Below are 19,157 nucleotides of genomic sequence, written 5' to 3' on the forward strand. Positions count from 1 at the left end.
CACTGTGTCATGAAAGTTCACTTGAATTAGTTCGAACTTCATGATACAGTGTCCTGAAATTTAGTTGTAATATTTTGAATTTTAGGGTATTGTGTCTTGAAGTTTATTGGTCGTATTTTGAAATTCAGGATATTGTGTCCTGAAGTTCACTTATAGTGGTTCCAACTTCAGGATACTATTTTATGACTTTTACTTGTAGTAATTTGACCTTTCAGGTCACAGTCCTGAAATTTAGTTGTAGTATTTTGAACATCAGGATATTGTGTGTCCTGAAGATCAATCTTTTTAAAACTAAACATCAGGAGACAATTATCAATGTTCGAACTTCTACAATTGAGCTTGGGGACAATAGTTGAATCTTTGCACGTCTTTTGAAACAAAACGTAGAAGAGTCCAAACTAATTTGCATTGTTTTTGCATCATCAATACACCACAGAGCTAAAACCTATTTCTACACATATTGTTTAGAGAGGTTTTGAGAAGGATTAATCATCACCATGGAGTGATAGGGGCATAAGAACATTATCTGTCTTCGTTTTTCTCCTTAAAGTCTGCAATTTGGGAAATAGCAAAGAGATATGCATTAGAATTTTTGGGCAGCAACACTATAATGTGAAGTCCACTTCATCACATTATATATTAGAAATATAAGCAAATAAGTTTCAGGTCCGGAGGAGATGAAGAATAAAGGGCAAAATGGTCTTTAATATATATTAGAAATAAAGCTATTTATTTTTGCTCAACATTGAAAATGTTGGGTAAACACTAAATACCGAACCACAAGGTGACCATCCCATGCTATTTCCACTTTATACTAACCTCTACCTTTGTGGGCTTGTGGCCATTGGAAGGGGAAAAAAACAAAAGAGAGAACAAAATTGCAAAACGAAAAGGTCGTATATGCCCCTCTACTATGAGAAAAAGATCAAATTCACCGTTTGTTATACTATTGGTTTAAATATTCCCCCACTTACAGAGGTAGAGTCAGGATTCGAAGCTTGTGGGTTCGGGGTTCTAATACTTTAAAGTTACTGGGTTCTTAATTAATAATTTGTACATATTTGACAAAAATTTTAATACAAATATATGGTTCGGACAAAAGCTACTGGGTTCGGCCGAACCCACACCCAAAGTGTTGGCTCCGCCCCTGCCCACTTATACTATTGGTTCAAATATATCCCTCCTCCATTAAGATTGTCCAAGGTGGACATTCAATCCTTTGTGGCACTGACATTTGATGAGGTAGATGTCACGTGGCATGCCACCTCAACGCCTCAACCCATTTTACCCTCCACTCAATTTGTTCTTCCACAACTAGCATGTCCTTTCCCGCCACCACCATTGTCACCATTACCGTCACCATGACCACCAAAATTCAGGCGGAATTACCGGCAAAAATTTAAACAAAATTAATGTGCTTTTTAAATTTAAAGAGCCATAAAGTACGTGAAAATTGTGAACGATGTAGAATAAGGTTAGATTTATAATCCAATTAAATAAAAGAGTATAATTTTTCCATGTAAAATAATAATGTTGTTAGGGACAAACTTTTCCTTATTACCTTGTTACATAACATTTAAAAAGATGGAGATTATATAGGAATTGAGAAAAATGCTCAAATATGTCACTGAACTTAACGAAGGCTCATTGTCGCTTCTATAGTTTTCGTACTGTCCTGATTGTTGCTACTTATGTTTCTGTATTGCTGTATTTAAACTTTACTTGAGCCGAAGGTCTATCAAAAACAGCCTCTCTACCTACCAAGGTAGAGGTAAAGTCTGTGTATACTCTACCTCCCCAGATCCAACTTGTGGGATTACGCTGATATGTTATTATTGTTTGTTGTTGTTTTTTAAATCTTATGGTCCTAAATTAAAAATGTGTGCAATGTACTAAAATATCCTTTGAATCTTGTGATTTTAAACTTCCTATGTAGGATACTTGAATTGACTAACTTATTAAATATAGAAAGAGATGCTCTTTTTGAGATAGACCGAAAAGGAAAGTAAGAAACTTTAAAAAGTACTCCACTAAACAATTATTGCGTTTGCTAGAAAAGTGTTAATAAACGGTTCTTTTATTAAAATGAGAAGTACCTTTCAAAATACTAAAGAAAATTATAAATTTAAAAGCTTCTTTGTAAAGAAAATGAGGAATGATGGACAATCGGACATGAAGTGAAGATAAAGTCCACCGTTGTTTTGAAAAAGGTTTTCTGAGAGTTAGAAAAAGAAAAAAGAAAAAGTTAAGGATACAATAGTAAAAAAATTATTCAAACCAAAAGTATTTATAAGCTAAAAAGCCACAAGTTGAGGGTGGCCAACTTATGGCTTTTCGCTAATTTTGGCTCATAAGCATTTTGGGTGTTACCAAACGCATAAGTAAGCGAAAAAGTGATACACATTAACTTTACTAGCTTATAAGCTTAGTCAAACACTCTTAAAACGGAGACAATCATATCAATTAGTTATAAAACAATATCCATCTGTAGACACCATGTTTCCAAAAAAAACACACGATGTGCGTCAAGAATGGGGTCCGGGTGAGTCTAAAAAGATATAGAAGGATTATAACAGTATTAAGTGCTAGACTCTCTTGTATAAATGGAATGAATCCTCAGCCTCAAACAACCTGCACTATGCTGAAAACTGTACTGTACACACCAGATACAATGTGATTACTAACAACAGCCCTCAAGTTACATTTACAAGAACCTTGAGCAAAGTCCAACCCTTGAGTTATCATTTTAATTGCAATGACACAGTTCAAGCCTTAGCTTTAGAGGGAGTTGCTATCAAATGATGTAAAGTTGACGCCTGGATAACAGCACTAGGACTAGTATCTCTACTCCGTGTTGGCACAGATTGCCTGAGACCCATGTTTTTGTCAACCCCACTTCTTAGAACACGTCGCCAAGACCGTGGAAGGCTTCGCACCAGCCGTGTTGAAGCTACCAGCAGAATCACACCAAGAATGATGCACATCCTGTACAGAAAGATATCAACATGTACAGTATATCTTTTGGATAGGTAAATGAAATTTCATTTATTGCACTGAGAATGCACATTTATGCACAACAAAAAAAGACTTCCAGTTCCCTTATAAATGTAGGAATCCAGGAAGATGACCAAGTCATTTAAATCAGAGCCATGCTTTCAGATAAACCACGAATACAAAGCGGTGACACTCTAAATTTGACATCATGAACTGATGTGTACTTGTTTTCAAATGAAAAGAAAAAAAGAATCCTATGTGTACTTGTGTTTAAGACATCTATTAACGGCTAATAATCTGATTGTGCTTGGGATATTGTGCTATGCAAATAAAAATGAAAAATGAATAATCCCAGCTTTCCTTTATGGACATTCCGAACAATAGAACAATATCCAGATTCTAAGGAAACAACTCAAAAACAAACTTTGTGCAATTTACAGATGACCCGCATTTACTGTTCAAATGCTTTCTCATTACAATTTTAAAGGATTTAAAGGTAATATTAGGTTCACGTGTCTCAGGGCACTAAAGCCTCATTTGTTTGCACTTAACAGAGGTCTGAATCTTAATGGCTCAGACCTTAAGCCACTAGGTGTTATTGACAAATCTGATTCTATTAAGATTGGATCAGATTCTGATATGATTTCGATATAATCAGATTCTAAATCATAATTAGATAGATTCTTATCTGGTTTAGTTTCCATTATTATAAAGATTTTATCTTGTTTCCTTAATTGTATATTTTAGGCTTCAGTTTTGTCTATAAATACCTCTGTAATTGTTGTATAGACACTTGAGAATTAATAAAATCTCTCTTCTCAAAGTCTTCATGGTATCAGAGCTCGTGCCTTTTTAGGAGGTAGAGTTTCCTCTCTCCTGCACTACTGAGCCGCTGCAAAGTTTTTCTCTGATTTTCCTTTTGTTTTCTACTGTTCTAGCCTTTTTCTTGCCACCATGTCAGAAACTAATCACACCTACAGATTAGCCCATGTGAAACTTGATGGTAGTGCCACTTACCTTGCTTGGTTTCGATCCAGTTTATTATTTATCGGAGCTAGAAAGTTGCAAGGGTACCTTAATGGGGATAAGAAAAAACCAGCTTCCTCTGATCCCATCTACAGCCAGTGGGACTCAGAAAATTCGCTTGTTATGTCATGGCTTATTAACTCTATGCAACCCCAGATTACCAGACAATATCTATTGCTAGACACTACTGAAAAAAAATCTAGAATGCAACTAAGCTCACCTACTCACGCATGGGGAATGATGCTCAGATCTTTGAGATCCTTAACAAAGTCCATGGCACAAAGTAAGGTGAGATGTCAATTTCTCAGTATTTTTTTTAATTGAGTGGTTTGTGGCAAGAGCTAGATTATTATCAAGACTTCCAAGCATATTGTACTGAGGAGGCAGTAAAGTTCCAGAAACTGGTTGAAAAGGAGCGGATCTATGATTTCTTGGCCGGGTTGAACCACAAATTTGACCAGATAAGGGTTCAAGTACTTGGTAAAATCCCTTTTCCTTCTCTTGAGGAAGCCTATTCCTATGTCCAGCAGGAAAAAAGGAGGAGGAGTGTTATGCTCTACACAACACCAATAGAGAAGTCTGGGTTGACTGCTAGTGATTACACAACACCAATTAAGAAGTCTGGATTGAACGCTAGTGATTCTCGTGAGCACATAAAGGCTACCAATTATGATACAGATCACTTACATTGTGATTATTGTGGGAAGTCACGCCATACCAAGGAAACTTGCTTGAAGTTACATGGTCGACCCTCTAGAGGTCGTGGAGGAAAACGAGTCACCTCAATGAGAGCTCAACCAAATTTGTCAGAGACAGCAGAGTCATCTAAGGAGACAACCTCTGGTGAATTTTTCTCTCCTGGTGAACTCAAGCATCTCAAGTCCTTTTTGTCGCAACTTGACCCTTCCTCTGATGCAACATCTAATTTGGTGAAGTCAGGTACTGCTTGTACTGCTCATCTTAATTCATGGATTATTGAATCTGGTGCGAATAGACATATGACAGGCTCCTCTAAAAAACTTCTTAACTATTCTCCATGTCTAAAAACAGACAATGTTAGAATAGCCAATGGTTCTCTTTCCCCAATAGCTGGAACAGGTTCTGTTTTTTGTGCTCCCAATATTAAGCTATCTTCTGTACTTCATGTCCCTCAATTTCCAGTTAACCTTTTATCAGTCAGCGCCACCACCAAAGCTCTAAACTGCAAAATTGAGTTTTGTCCTGATCATTGTGTCTTTCAGGATCTTCGAACAGGGAAGAGGATTGGCAGTGGTAGAGTGCATGATGGCTTATATATGTTGGAGAGGAATCAAAGTGATGTTCTATGTCAAGGCTTTTTTTGGAGAAAATAAGAATGTCAATCAAGAAATAATACGGTGGCATAGGCGGTTGGGGCATCCATCCTTTTTTATCTTAGAAAAATTGTATCCTAGTTTGTTTTCTAGGATTCAGGTTGATTCTTTGTTTTGTGACGCTTGTGAGTATGCCAAACATACTAGAAACTCTTATCTGTCAAGTAATAATAAAAGCACAGTTCCTTTCATGACTATCCATTCTGATGTTTGGGGGCCTACTCAGACAGCCTCTCTGTCCGGTAGTCGATGGTTTGTCACTTTTATTGGTTGTTGCACTAGAATGACTTGGGTTTACTTTATAAAAGCAAAAAGTGATGTATTTTCTTGCTTTCAATCTTTTCATAAGATGGTTTGCACTCAGTTTGAAACTAAGATAAAAAATTTGAGAACTGATAATGGCACCGAATACATGGATAGTCGATTTGGTACTATTTGGAGTCTAACGGGATCATCCACCAAACTAGTTGTCCTTATACTAGTAAACAAAATGGAGTGGCTGAATGAAAAAATAGACATTTGTTGGAAGTTGCTAGATCCCTCATGTTCACTATGAATCCCCTAAAACCTTACTGGGGAGATGCAATTCTAGCAACTGCTTATCTTATCAATAGAATGCCTCTCAAAGCACTCAATTTTAAGAGTCCTTTAGAGATGTTACGAGGGAATAATGTCTATACTGTTCCTCCAAAGGTGTTTAGTGTGTTTGTTTTGTTCATAGTAGGAATGCAGGAAAACTAGATCCGAGGGCCCTTAAATGTGTGTTTGTTGGGTATTCTCCAACACAGAAAGGCAATCGGTATTACTATCCTCCATCAAGGGAGTATTTTGTAAGTATGGATGTTACTTTTAGAGAAGCTGAACCTTACTTCAATGGAACCAATCACATCTTCAGAGGAGAGTAATGAAAAAGAAGAGGTGATACCTACTTCTGGATTTCTTGATGACATTACTCCAGTTGAGAGTTCCATCAGAGAAAGTGTTTAGGAGGAAGCTGTAAGACGTACTGCTTGGGGGAGACTATTGTTCACGAAGAGACTATTGGACGTCTGGACAAACCTGATTTGATGAGATATTCAAGGAGAAACAAGAGACAAGAAGCCATCATGCAACCTACTCCCTGCCAAGAATCCTTCTCTTCTGGCGAGTCATCCTTAATTTCTGATTCTTCTAATGATCTAGATAGACCTATTGCTCAAAGAAAAGGGGTAAGATCCTGTACTAAACATCCTATTTCTAACTTTGTGTCCTATGATTCCTTATCCCCTTCCTATAGAGCCTTTGCCTTGTCCATTTCCTCTGTGTCTATTCCACAGGATTGGAGGGAAGCTTTCAAGGATCCCAAGTGGAAAGAAGCGATGTATGAAGAAATGACGGCTCTAGCAAAAAATAAGACTTAGGAATTAGTTGCTCCTCCACCAGACAAGAAGTTGGTCGGTTGCAAGTGGGTGTTCACTTTGAAACGTAAAGCCAATGGTTCGATTGAGAGGTTCAAGGCCAGATTGGTAGCTAAGAGATTCACTCAAACATATGGAGTGGACTACCAAGAGATATTTGCTGCTGTTGCAAAAATGAACACAATCAAAATCTTGTTATCTTGTGCAGTCAAGGTGGAATTGCAGCGGTTTGATGTAAAAAATGCATTCTTACACGGTGACTTGGAAGAAGTGTATATGGAGATTCCTCCTAGATTTGATAATGAAACAAGTCAAGGAAAGGTGTGTAGATTGAAAAAGCTTTATACGGTCTAAAACCGTCTCCCAGAGCATAGTTCGACAGATTCAACAAAGCCATGTTTTCTTTTGGTTATCAACAAAGCAATGCTGATCATACTCTCTTTATAAGACATCACAAGGGTAAGATCACTTTTTTAATAGTTTATGTTGATGATATAGTGATGACAGGTGATGACAAAGAAGAGATGGGTCGGCTAAAGAAGCTTTTGGCTCACGAGTTTAATATCAAGGATCTAGGGAAGCTCTAATATTTCTTGGGAATTGAAGTGGCTAGATCAGGAAAAGGAATCTTCATTTCTCAGAGGAAATATATTCTAGATCTCCTGGAAGAAACTGGCATGTTGGATTGTAAACCAGCAAGATCACCAATTGAGAGCAACCACAAGCTACAAGCAGGGATAGGAGAGTCAGTTGATAAACAAAGATATCAAAGATTGGTTGGAAGACTCATTTATCTTTCACATACTAGACTTAACATTGCATATGCAGTTAGCAAGGTAAGACAGTTCATGCATGATCCTCGTGAGTCTCACATGCAGGCTATCTTTTGCATTCTGTGATATTTGAAATCTGCTCCTGGAAAAGGTCTTCTTTTCGCCAAACATGGTCACCTCCATTGAAGCTTTTACAGATGCTGACTGGGCTGGATCTCTAGATGATAGGAGGTCTACAACTGGTTAGTGCACACTTGTGGGAGGAACTTAGTCACTTGGAGAAGCAAGAAGCAAAGTGTAGTTGCTAGATCAAGTGCTAAAGCAGAGTATAGAGCTATGGCTCAGGGTGTCTGTGAACATCTGTGGCTGCGAAAGATACAAGAAGAACTGAAAATGTCTGGAGATAATAAATTATCCTTGTACTGTGAAAACAAGGCAGCCATCAGTATAGCCCATATTCCAGTACAACATGATCGGACAAAACACATTGAATTTGATCGACACTTCATCAAGGAAAAGTTGACTGATGATACCTTGAGCCTGTTCCATGTGACATCCAGCAAGCAGCTAGTTGATATTTTCACTAAAGGGCTCAGCAGTAGAACATTTCACAACTTAGTTTGCAAGTTGGGCATGTGTGACAAATCTGATTCTATTAAGATTGGATCAGATTCTGATCTGATTCTAATATGATTTTGATATGATCAGGTTCTAAATCATAATTAGACAAATTCTTATCTGGTTTAGTTTCCATTATTATAAAAAATTTATCTTGTTTCCTTAATTGTATATTTCCTAGTTAGGCTTCAGTTTTGTATATAAATACCTCTGTAATTGGTTGTATAGACACACTTGAGAATTAATAAAATCTCTCTTCTCAAAGTCTTCAAGTGCATTTGTTTACATTAAGATTTAAGTACTTATAGGTCTGAATAGGTCTTAGTCATTAAGATCTTGAACAAAGTCTTAATGTCATTAACAGTTTTTCTCTTCTTTTTTTTTTTTTTTTTTTTTGGTAATCAACTTTTTCATTAACCACCAAAGTGAATAGTTACAAAACCATTGTTAGCTACAACACAACTTAGCTATCTCAGGAGGTACAACAGAAAACAAAGTGCCAAGAATAACAAGAGCACTTGAAATACATAGCAAACTCAAAAATTTAAGCTAAGGAGGTATTGTTGCAGTATTGGTGCAGCTCAACACAGCAAGTACAAGCAATATCTCTGGCAATGGTATCAAAAGTAGTTGATCTTCCTTCAAAAATTCTAGCATTCCTTTCTATCCAAATAGCATGAGCACATTCAGCAAATATGATCTTGAAAGTCTTTGCCTGGAGAGTCTTCCCTTTAGCATTTGCCACAGCCCAGCTCCCATATTGTTTCCATGTAACAGCATTCAACTTGGGTCTCTGCAGCCAACCCAACATTCTATCCCACAGGTTCCTAGCAAAAGAACACTGCATAAACAAGTGTTCCAGGTACTCATCTTGAGAGTGACACAAGGAGCATTTGGGTTCAGCCGGTAAGCCCCATTTGACTAATCTATCAACAGTTAGCAATCTCCGATAGAGGTGTAACCACATGGTATTTGCTTTTGGTCTAGCATTGTTGGTGAAGATTAATGTTTTCCATTGAACTCTTAGCAGACTAGGTAGAGGCTGAAGATATATGGTTTTGATCATGCTGTGTATGGTGCTTCGTGGACATTGAACCAATTGGAGAGTATGGTAAGCTTGCAAAATCTGCCTAACCATCCAAGAAGCCTGCTGGGATGTAACAAGATCACACAGTTGACTCCCTTTTATGTAGAATGCATGAATCCATCTAATCCACCATTTGTCTTGTTTATGTGCTAAATCCCAACAAGACTCCGCCATAGCAGCTCTATTCCATAACTTGAGGTTGATGAGATTCAAACCCCCAACAGATTTAGGTAAACATACTTTATCCCATGCAACCAGAGCCTTCTTAGTAATAGTGTTAGTTCCAGACCAAATGTAACTTCTACAATAAGCATCTATAACTTTGAGCACATGAGCAGGAATGGGGAATAATTGGGCCCAATAAGCTTGAATCCTAGATATCACAGATTGGACTAGTTGAACTCTACCAGCATAAGAAAGTTTCTTTGCAGTCCAAGAAGCAATTCTACTGGTTATTTTGGTAATAAGAGGCTGCCACTGTAGGATGGATAGTTTTTTGGTGGAAAGTGGTATGCCAAGGTACTTAAAAGGTAATTCCCCATGCCCATAGCCTAGTTGTAATAGAATGTTGTCTTTGTCAGTTTGTTTTACACCCCCAAAGTAGATAGAACTCTTACCAAGGTTGGGTGGTAAACCTGAGGCTTCAGAAAAGGTGAGGAAACATTTGTGTAAGGCTTGAACTGAAACAGGATCACCTCTGTTGAAAAGTAGAAGATCATCAACAAAACTCTAATGAGTAATGCCAAATTTGGCACATCTAGGGTGATATTTGAACTCTTTAACATGTTTCAACTCATTAAGGCATCTGCTTAGGTATTCCATAGAAATGGCAAAAAGAAAAGGGCAAATTGGGTCCCCTTGCCTCAATCCTTTGGCTGCATTAAAAGGTTCAGAAGATGATCCATTGACTAGGACAATGTAGTTGACAGTTTTAACACACGCCATTATCCATTTGAAAAAAAATTCAGGGAATCCTAATTCAGTCATAACTTGCTCTAAGAATGGCCATTCTACAGATTCATAGGCTTTTTGGAGGTCAATTTTGATCATGGCCATACGAGAAATGTGTTTCCTAAAATATGCTTTGATTAGTTCATAAGCAGGTATGATATTGTCAAAATAAAACCTGCTTGCGCTTCACATATGATACTAGGCATTACTACTTGTAATCTAATAGCCAGGACTTTAGCAATCAGTTTATATAAAATTGTATGCTTTTGGACTAAAATACTTAACAGTAGCAGGATTTGGGACTTTTGGTATAAGTGATAGGGTGGTACAATTAATACCTTTAAACATTCTACCAGCGTCAAAAAACTCTTTAACAGCCTCTATCACTTCACTTTTCACCACAGCCCAGGAAGTTTTAAAGAAATGAGAGTTATAGCCATCAATACTTGGAGCCTTCTCATCTCCAATGGAGACTAGTCCATTGTAGATTTCATCATTTGATACTGAAGCACAGAGGTCAAGTTGTTGTTGATGAGTAAGCACAAGACCCTTCTGCATTGTGATTTTGTTGACAGCAGGCAGAGTTGTGGTTGCAGCCATTAAGCTTTTGTAAAATAGCAATATCTCATCAGTGATAGCTTTGGAATCTGTCAACCTTGATCTAGCTAGAGAGGTAAGTTCACTAATTTGTTTCCTATGAGCCTTTTCTTTGACCACGGCAGCAAAATACTTAGTGTTTGAATCCCCAAGTTTAATCCAAGCAGCTTTGGATTTCTGCTTGAGGGCACTTTCTTCAATCAAAGACCATTTTTCTAAATTTTGCAAGATGTCCTCCTTGTTCAGTAGAGCTTCAGTACATTGACATGTAAGCGCTTTTTGTGTGTCTTGCAAATCCAGTCTGGCTTATTGAATGTGCATTGTAATTCCTTTGAAGTGATCATTGTTGAGTTTCTTCAGTGCAGGTTTCAGATCTTTCAGCTTTGCCCAGATGTTTTCGATTTTATCCCCTCTATAGTGTTGATCCAAACAGATTTAACCAACCCTAGGAACTGATCAAGTGTTTTCCATATATTAAAGAAACTAAAAGGGGTCTGAGTTGATTGTTGTAGAGATTGGAGTCTCAGAAACATAGAAGTATGATCTGATACGTAAGGCAGATCATATTCTGTTGGTACTTGCGCCCACTGCATCATCCATTCTCCATCATTTAGTCTATCCTACTATGAATTCGATCATCACCATGTTGTTTGTTAGTCCATGTGAAATACTCCCCTCTACAAGATAATTCAGTAAGCAACAAATTATTTATACACTCAGAGAAGTCATGTACTTCAGCTTGTGATGGCATTCCCACCTTGTCTATCCATGATATTTAAGACTGCATTAAAATCACCACAGATAATCCATGGACCATTAATACCAACTGCACATTCAGTTAAACCTTCCCAGAGAGCCTTCCTTTGGTCCAATGTATTATGACCATAAATAACAGTTTTTTTTTTTAACTGGTAACTTTGTATTCCTCAGCATTAAGGGTATGCTGGCCACCTCCAAAAATTTACACTTTACTGAAAGAGAAATACTTGCAGTAATCCTAAAAAGTCCACTAACTGAACTTCCTCTTCTACATATTGTTCTTTACACCAAAAACTTAATGAAGTAATGACCTTCCATTGGATCTTCTGCAATGAACTTTCTCTGCCTTTAAAAATTCTGTCGTTTTTTTCCTTCCAAATGTTCCACCAGATGCAGGCAGGAACTGTTTTCCACCAAATCTTCTGACTCTTGCTCCCTCCCCTTCTTAGCCAACAGCTTAGAAGGTCTGCAGTGTGTTCAGGCATAGTCCATTTCACCTTAGCCAAATTAATGAACAATGCCCAGACTTGTGCCGTAACTTTACAATGAAGGAAAAGGTGATTGTTTGTGTCTAAGGCCTCCTTGCATAATGTGCATCTTGAAGCAATGTTTATTCCTCTTTTCTGCAGTGCTTCATGAGTCAAGCGCCAAGCTACCATCCAGGTGAAACACTTCGCCTTAGTTGGTGCCACACTCTTCCAAATGGATTTCCAAGGTCCTGGTGTCCTCCCTGAAATTTCAGTCAAGAGTGTACAATCTGTTCACAGAGAACAGTCCATCTTGATTATGCTTCCATGTCAATTTATCTGCCTCAAAATTAGTTCCTTGAAATCCACCAATTACAGTCAGTAGTTCTGCTACCCATGCTATTTCCCAGTCATTTAGAAGTCTTCTGAAAACTAAATTCCAGCCTTGGGGAGACCACATCTCCTCTTGGGGAGACCACATGACCATAAATAACAGTTAGCATGCAGTCAATATCATTAGTTGTACCTCTACCCTGGCCATGAATTAATTGAGCCCCCGGCAATGATTCTATACCAGGAAGGATCCCATATCACCCATACTCTATCATTAGCTGCATCATTATATTTGTGCAACATCATCCAGGTGCAACATTATTCAGGATGGTCTGTGCTTTGTGATTCTACAATGCCTGCTAGTGTGATTCTTTTATTCCTCATAGTTTGAGTTCCTTGTGCTTGTACCTCTTATTCACACCTCTTATATTCCAAATTAACCAACTCATTGAGAGCTACTCCCCCTCAAGAGGAAGCGCAGAGACACTAGTACTCAATGATGACTTTTGACCCTTACTCTTCTTTGCAATTGAACCTAAAAGACGGAAAGTTCTGAGGAGTAAGCTCAGGTGCAGCAACGTTCACAACTGGTGGAGTGACTTGAGCAATGCCCCTGCTATTGAGCTTCACAATAATCTGTTGAGGAGACCGATTTGGTGTAGAGCTACTTGGAACATCTATCATAGGGTCAGGAGGATCAGGAACAGTCAAAACTGGTTGTATAACACCTTTAGATTCCCACTCAAATGTAACTTTCCTGTTGTCTCTTATTCTATTATGTTGGACAGGTGGGGGTGCTTGAGGCTTAGGTTGAGGTTGGCAACCTATAGTCAAGCACCTATCATAGTATTCAGGTTACCAATCAATAAGTACCTCTTGCTGAAACTTTTTACCCTTGGGAATCTATAACTGGAAAATCATTAGGTAAGGGTTTGGAAACATTGACTTGAATAAGCATCCTAGCATATGACACTCGCGTGGTGCATTCATCCGCAAAGAGAGGTTTACCCAGTGCACAGGCTATTCTACTCAAAGACTTTGTTCCCCAACAAGACATGGGAAGCTTAGGGAATTTAACCCACAATGGGATTATGTCGGGTATTGTTGTGAAAAATCAAAATCAGGGCTCCATGGGTGTAGGATGATAGGTTTGTAGTTAGTTGTGTAAGGACCTGAATGGAAAATGGCATTCCTATCCTCCATAGTATGAAATTTAATAAGGTAATAACCCTCTTCATGATAGTAGAGGTCAGGAGTCACTACATTTAACTAGTTTGAGCTAATGTACCTTTGCATCATGTTGTAGCCCAGAATTTCCCCAATGACAAAAGCAATTAGGGCTTTGCTCCATTTTTCCATCTCCTCATCAACCTCCTGTTGTTCCAATTGTACCACCATCTGACCATCAACGAGTGTAGGGGAAATGTACTCCAGTGCCACGCCATGGGTCACAAGTCAGATTATTCTGAAACAAATTCGCCCATGGCACCGGATTTGGGAAGAGTGGTTGGGTTGCAGTAGCAGGCTCCATAGCCGGTTCTGTTGGATCCACCCTAGCAGCTACAGCCTCTCTATTGGGAATTACGCTATCCACCGGATACTATCAGTTGGGATCCACACGGACCGCTGGGGTTAGTACCAATCTCTTCTACACACCCGTGCTCGACGACGACGCATTTACCTCCTCCCCAGGAGTGCTCAGTTGTTGACTTGGGCTTTGAGAGTTCGGAGTGATTCCAGGTTCCATCACCACTAGATCTTATGTCAGAGAAGTCACAGTACTAGCGGCTCCTTTGTCAACTAATTCCCCCAAAATTTTGGTTTTTCCCTTCTTCTTGCCACCGGTATTCGATGGATCATTCTTAGGTCAGCGTCACCCTCGTTTTCCAGTTTGTTTGCCCCCTCTCGCCATGTTTTACGACCACCGGTGCAGGGTTACTTACCGTGCGCCGAGAGCATGGAGAGAGAAAGTTTGTATATATTACTCTTGCTTGTCACTAACAGGTATTTTGTATGGATAATTTTTACCACCTGCTCCACCCTAACCCTCCACTACCCACCCCCTATACCAACACCCTCACCCACCCGCTCCCCCACTCACCACAACCACGAACACCACCCAAACCCCCCACCCCATTCGCCACCCCCAACCACCCTGCTCACCTCCCACTCCCACACACCCGCCCCAACCCTCTAACTACCCCACCCCCTATAGCAACCCCCTCACCCACCCCAACTCCACCCACCCCCTTCCCTACTCACCACAACTACCAACACCACCCAAATCCCCCACCCCTACTTATAGCCACCCACTACCACCACCTTACCCCCCCCCAACCCCCCATCACCCACCTACCTTACCCCTAGCCACCCCGCTCACCACCACCCACCCCCACCCTACTCCCAGACCCTCCGCACCACCACCACCTACCAACCCCCCGCAACCCACCCACCACCACGCACCTGCCCCACCCACCACCACAACAAAGCATCTCTATCATTACTAGCGAACATAAATGTTTCATTTTTTTATTAAATAATATTTGTATTTAATTAAATTTGTATTTATTTTTTAATATTAGGTACTTTATTATTTGAATTGTATATTTATTATGTTTAAATAAATACATTATGCACTTTCAGATGTTGAAAAACAAACAGTCTTAATTATTCATCATTCAGTTGAAAAACAAACAGTCTTAATTATTCATCATTCAGATCGAGAGACAACATCTTAATCATTCAAATGTTCATTCAGATTCAGACATCTTAATCTTAATGATACCAAATGAGGCTTAAACGATGCTCCCTGTGTCCCAAGTTATGTGACACCCATTAATGTTTAGTCAGTCACAGAAAGAATGATACTTTTCTATATTTAGTAATAATTTAACTTAAACCTTCTCATTTTTATTTGTAATGGGATGATCTATAGCCATACAATATCTATGGTTTATTTTAGACCACAAGTTTCAAAAGTCTTACTTTCATTCTTAAACTCTGTGTCCAGTCAAACACCTTCACATAAATTGGAATGGAGGGAGTACATGTTTTCAACATTTGTCTTAAACTCTCCTTTTAGTAAACGTGTAAGGTGAAAACAAGCCATTCTATTTTTCTACATTTTAATAACCGTCGTGTCAGACCCAGCTTCCATGCACCTCGAATAATTACACGGGGTCACCACTACCTCCTACTGGCACAGGTACCAGGTAACCCTGTCCAACACGGCTTGGACAGATGGAAAAAACCACCTAAATATTTTTCCTTCAACCTACTTCATTGACCACTTTGGACACACCCTTGGGTGTACTAAGATATTCAATTTTGAAATGGAGGTACTACTATACAACAATAACATACCCAGTGTAATCCCACAAGTGGGGTCTGGGGAGGATAGAGTGTACGCAGACCTTATACCTAAGCAGGTAGGGAGGCTGTTTCCGAAAGACCGTCGGCCCATATTTATCTCGACTTATGTATTTCAGTTAAAAAACTGTTTCTTATGGAAAAAGGAGATAAAGACATAGAGAGCATGCCTCTCTTGTAACAAAGAAGCTTGACAAGCAAAATAGATGGTAACAGGTCAAAAGGCAAATGGGGGAAAAGGCAAAGAAAAGCAACATGTCGTGCATACCATCCAAGCAAAAGCCAGAGACGAGATGTAGGTGCTGAAGGCAGCCGTTCACCCAAAGCAAACATACCAGCAAATACACCAGTTACAATTGATGCAACAGCTGCACATGTGGACACTACAATTGCCCTTCCATGCTTCAAGCCACGTGTCTGTTTGGAAGAATAGAAGTACTTAATGAAAACTGTTCATAAGACAGATAGGATAAAAATAGTTCTCTTGAAGGGAAAAAATACAATAAGTTGAATTATAGGGGTTTCATGGCCTCATCTCATCTATCTTTGCCATGATATCGACCAAAACCAGACAAGGGAAGAAAACACTTGATCGTGATTATGATACGTTTGGAGTTGCAATATCAGTATCACTGGTAAGTGCTAATAGCAGAAATAAATAATGTTGACACAAGAAGTACCTGACATACAAAACCAGAAGCACTACAACAAATGCTTATTGAAATACAAACAGGCACCAACAACTTGGAAAATCCCTGCTCCAAGAATAAAAATCCCATCTTTGATATCACGGATGAAATCCTGTAATAACCATATTATAGTCATTATCAGTAGTAAGACGCAAGGGCAAACACATAACCACCAACACTTTGAGATTGAAATAAACCACCAACACTTGACATAGGAAAAAGATGACCTTGGCAAGCTTACTATATCAAGACTGACATTTGCTCAATGCAATCAAACATACAAGTTCATTAATATGATTGCAGTAGTTGTTCATAACAATCCAGCTACAAGAAAACTAATCAAGCAACAAAAAGAACTATGGAACCCAACTTTGAATTAATATACACTTTAACAAGTTCAACGGTAATAACAAGTTACTTTGTGTTGCTAAAGCACGAGGCTTCTTTTTTAGAGCTTTGATTTCAATATACTGCATACTGTTACATCAGGAGTTACGAAGTTGTTAAATGCTTGAAATAACAGGGGCATAATACAAACTCCGTAGTGCAAATTGTTACAAAAAGAGGTTGAATTTGTTCTTACTGGCATTAATAAATGTCTGCAGTAACAAGGACATAGTAGCTAATTTGTTTAGACTTTTAGAGAAGGATCGAGTCACAAGACGATGAACATGAAAATCTAAATCAATTAACTTCGACTTTCCTTGCCTTTGTTCGAATTCCTAGATCGACCTACTTTGAATATAAATTCAGCTTGTTAAAGGGAAGCTAAAACCTCAGAGTTCAATGGAAGAGAGAACTCCGAGCTCTTGTTTTTGGTTAACATACGCTTGATTTATTCCCCAAATCCCCCTTTAAATAGGGAGTCTTATTACAACAAAAGAAAGTCTAATCCTTATGAAACTAGGAAACATAAATCCTATTCTGGAATATTAACAATAGCTAAACCTAATCCCCTTAAAGTTAGGAAACATAAATCCTATTCTAGAATAATAACAATAGCTAAGCCTAATCCTTAAAGCTAGGAAACAAAAATCCTATTCTAGAATAATAAACATAGCTAAAGAGAGAGCTACTAAAATTATAATTAAATACTTAATTTAATTGGTTTCCCTTCGGGCATACATCTTGACAACAAACGCATCCACAACATAATTTCACCTATATGAATATTGAAGCGGCATGATAATTGGCACAAAAATCTATATTTTGTATCATTTCTCCGCAAATTTTTAGCACTTCAACCGCACCTTTGTTTCGAAAGTGTTATATTTGAGCTTACGCTGCTTTATTTATGATGTCTAGGTACAATTGAGAAAGTTGAAGGAATCTTGTTTTGGAGAAGTTTTGAAAGTGTTGTGCACGAAGACGGAAGTTGGCGTGAAGCAGTGCCATGGAGACCTGGGTTCTGAAAAAATTTTGCACTGCTGCGCCACCCTTGCGCGCGAGAAATCTCTGATGCTGAATAAATTTTGCAATGTTGCGTCACCTTTGAGTCACAAGGGTGGCGCGAGCCTGTCGGTTTTCCTACTTCGCTCGGGAATTGGTTTTAAACACCATAGACATTACCCTACCATATAAATAGGTTATTGTGACGTCGAAATGGCAGCTTGGACATTCCTGGAGAGAAAATAAGTTGCGGAGACATTGATTCACCGGTTTAACTTCAATTAATACCTTTCGAGTAGTTTATGATTCTTAACATACTCATGATGTTTGTTTTGAACATGAGCGGCTAAAATCCCTTGTTCGGGGATTGTGGTATTGACATGGCAGTTGTAGTTAGAGAATCGGTTCTAGCTATTGAATTTCCATTATTGGGTTGCTTATTTATTCTTGGGTTAATTGTTTAAGTATCTGACTCATAGTTGAACCCTATCTGTGCCGCGTTAATTGGACTTGAGAAAAGGATTTGTGTGAGTGATAAGAACAAGTAGAGCTTGTTCGTGATTCTCTTGAGGGTGATTTTTTCGCTATTGAGGATAGAGATATACCCTTAGCCTCGCTTAGTTGAATACGGAGATTTAAATGTGTTCTCACTATTTTTTGATGACCATAGAGATATAGGCATTAGAGTAGTTTAAATAGATTTGTGAGCAATCCGAGGGATACTCATAAAGTAAATATTAACCCGTCAACTAGAAACCCAGGAAATTAATAGTTAGAGCGATTAAAATGCTCAATTGGATTGTCAATTGCCATAACCCTGGATCTGTCTCTCATCAGATAAAACTCTCTTAAAATCCAAGTCATTATGACTGATTTCTCTCCATCAAACTTTAGTTACAATAAAATCAACATTTTTTTACTCCCTTGAATAGTTACAAGTTGAATTCGAATTAGACGGTCAATCGTATAAGTCTCTGTGGGTACGATATTTGGACTTCAATCCTATATTATTTAGCGACCACGTATACTTGCGTGTGTATTTGGGAGCGACACGGCGCCGCTTCAAATCAGATCTGAAGGGTTAGGTCTTGTAAATATTCACGAAATCAGGATTGAACGCATGACCATAAAAGTATTAAGAGCAAAATAATGAGTTACTTAGCTTCTAAATGATATTATGTGTGTGATACTTTCAGTTGCACATTATGAATTGTGGTTCAAATCTTAGGATACCATCAACTTCGTCAGACGTTAAAGTATATATACTAATGTATTTACTCTAATGAAAGTTCAAACATATGCAAGATACTTTCTGGTATACACGATATTATGAGATATATTACAAACTAGTGGAGG

General features: G+C 38.5%; 1 protein-coding gene across 4 annotated transcripts in view; it reads right to left on the minus strand.

The window, feature by feature from the left end:
- Positions 1 to 2,447: 2,447 nt before the first annotated feature.
- The window catches only part of LOC132606033 (probable magnesium transporter NIPA9), a 40,032-nt gene continuing 23,322 nt past the window's right edge, over positions 2,448 to 19,157 (minus strand). For all 4 annotated transcript variants that reach the window (XM_060319327.1, XM_060319329.1, XM_060319328.1 and 1 more), the window contains 3 exons: positions 16,404 to 16,524; positions 15,992 to 16,140; positions 2,448 to 2,985 (listed from right to left, as the gene is read on the minus strand). In XM_060319327.1, the coding sequence (XP_060175310.1) occupies positions 2,766 to 2,985; positions 15,992 to 16,140; positions 16,404 to 16,524 (490 nt within the window). In that variant the 3' untranslated portion in view covers positions 2,448 to 2,765. The remainder of the gene's footprint in view (positions 2,986 to 15,991; positions 16,141 to 16,403; positions 16,525 to 19,157) is intronic.

Source organism: Lycium barbarum, chromosome 8, assembly GCF_019175385.1.
Source record: "Lycium barbarum isolate Lr01 chromosome 8, ASM1917538v2, whole genome shotgun sequence".
NCBI lineage: Eukaryota > Viridiplantae > Streptophyta > Magnoliopsida > Solanales > Solanaceae > Lycium > Lycium barbarum.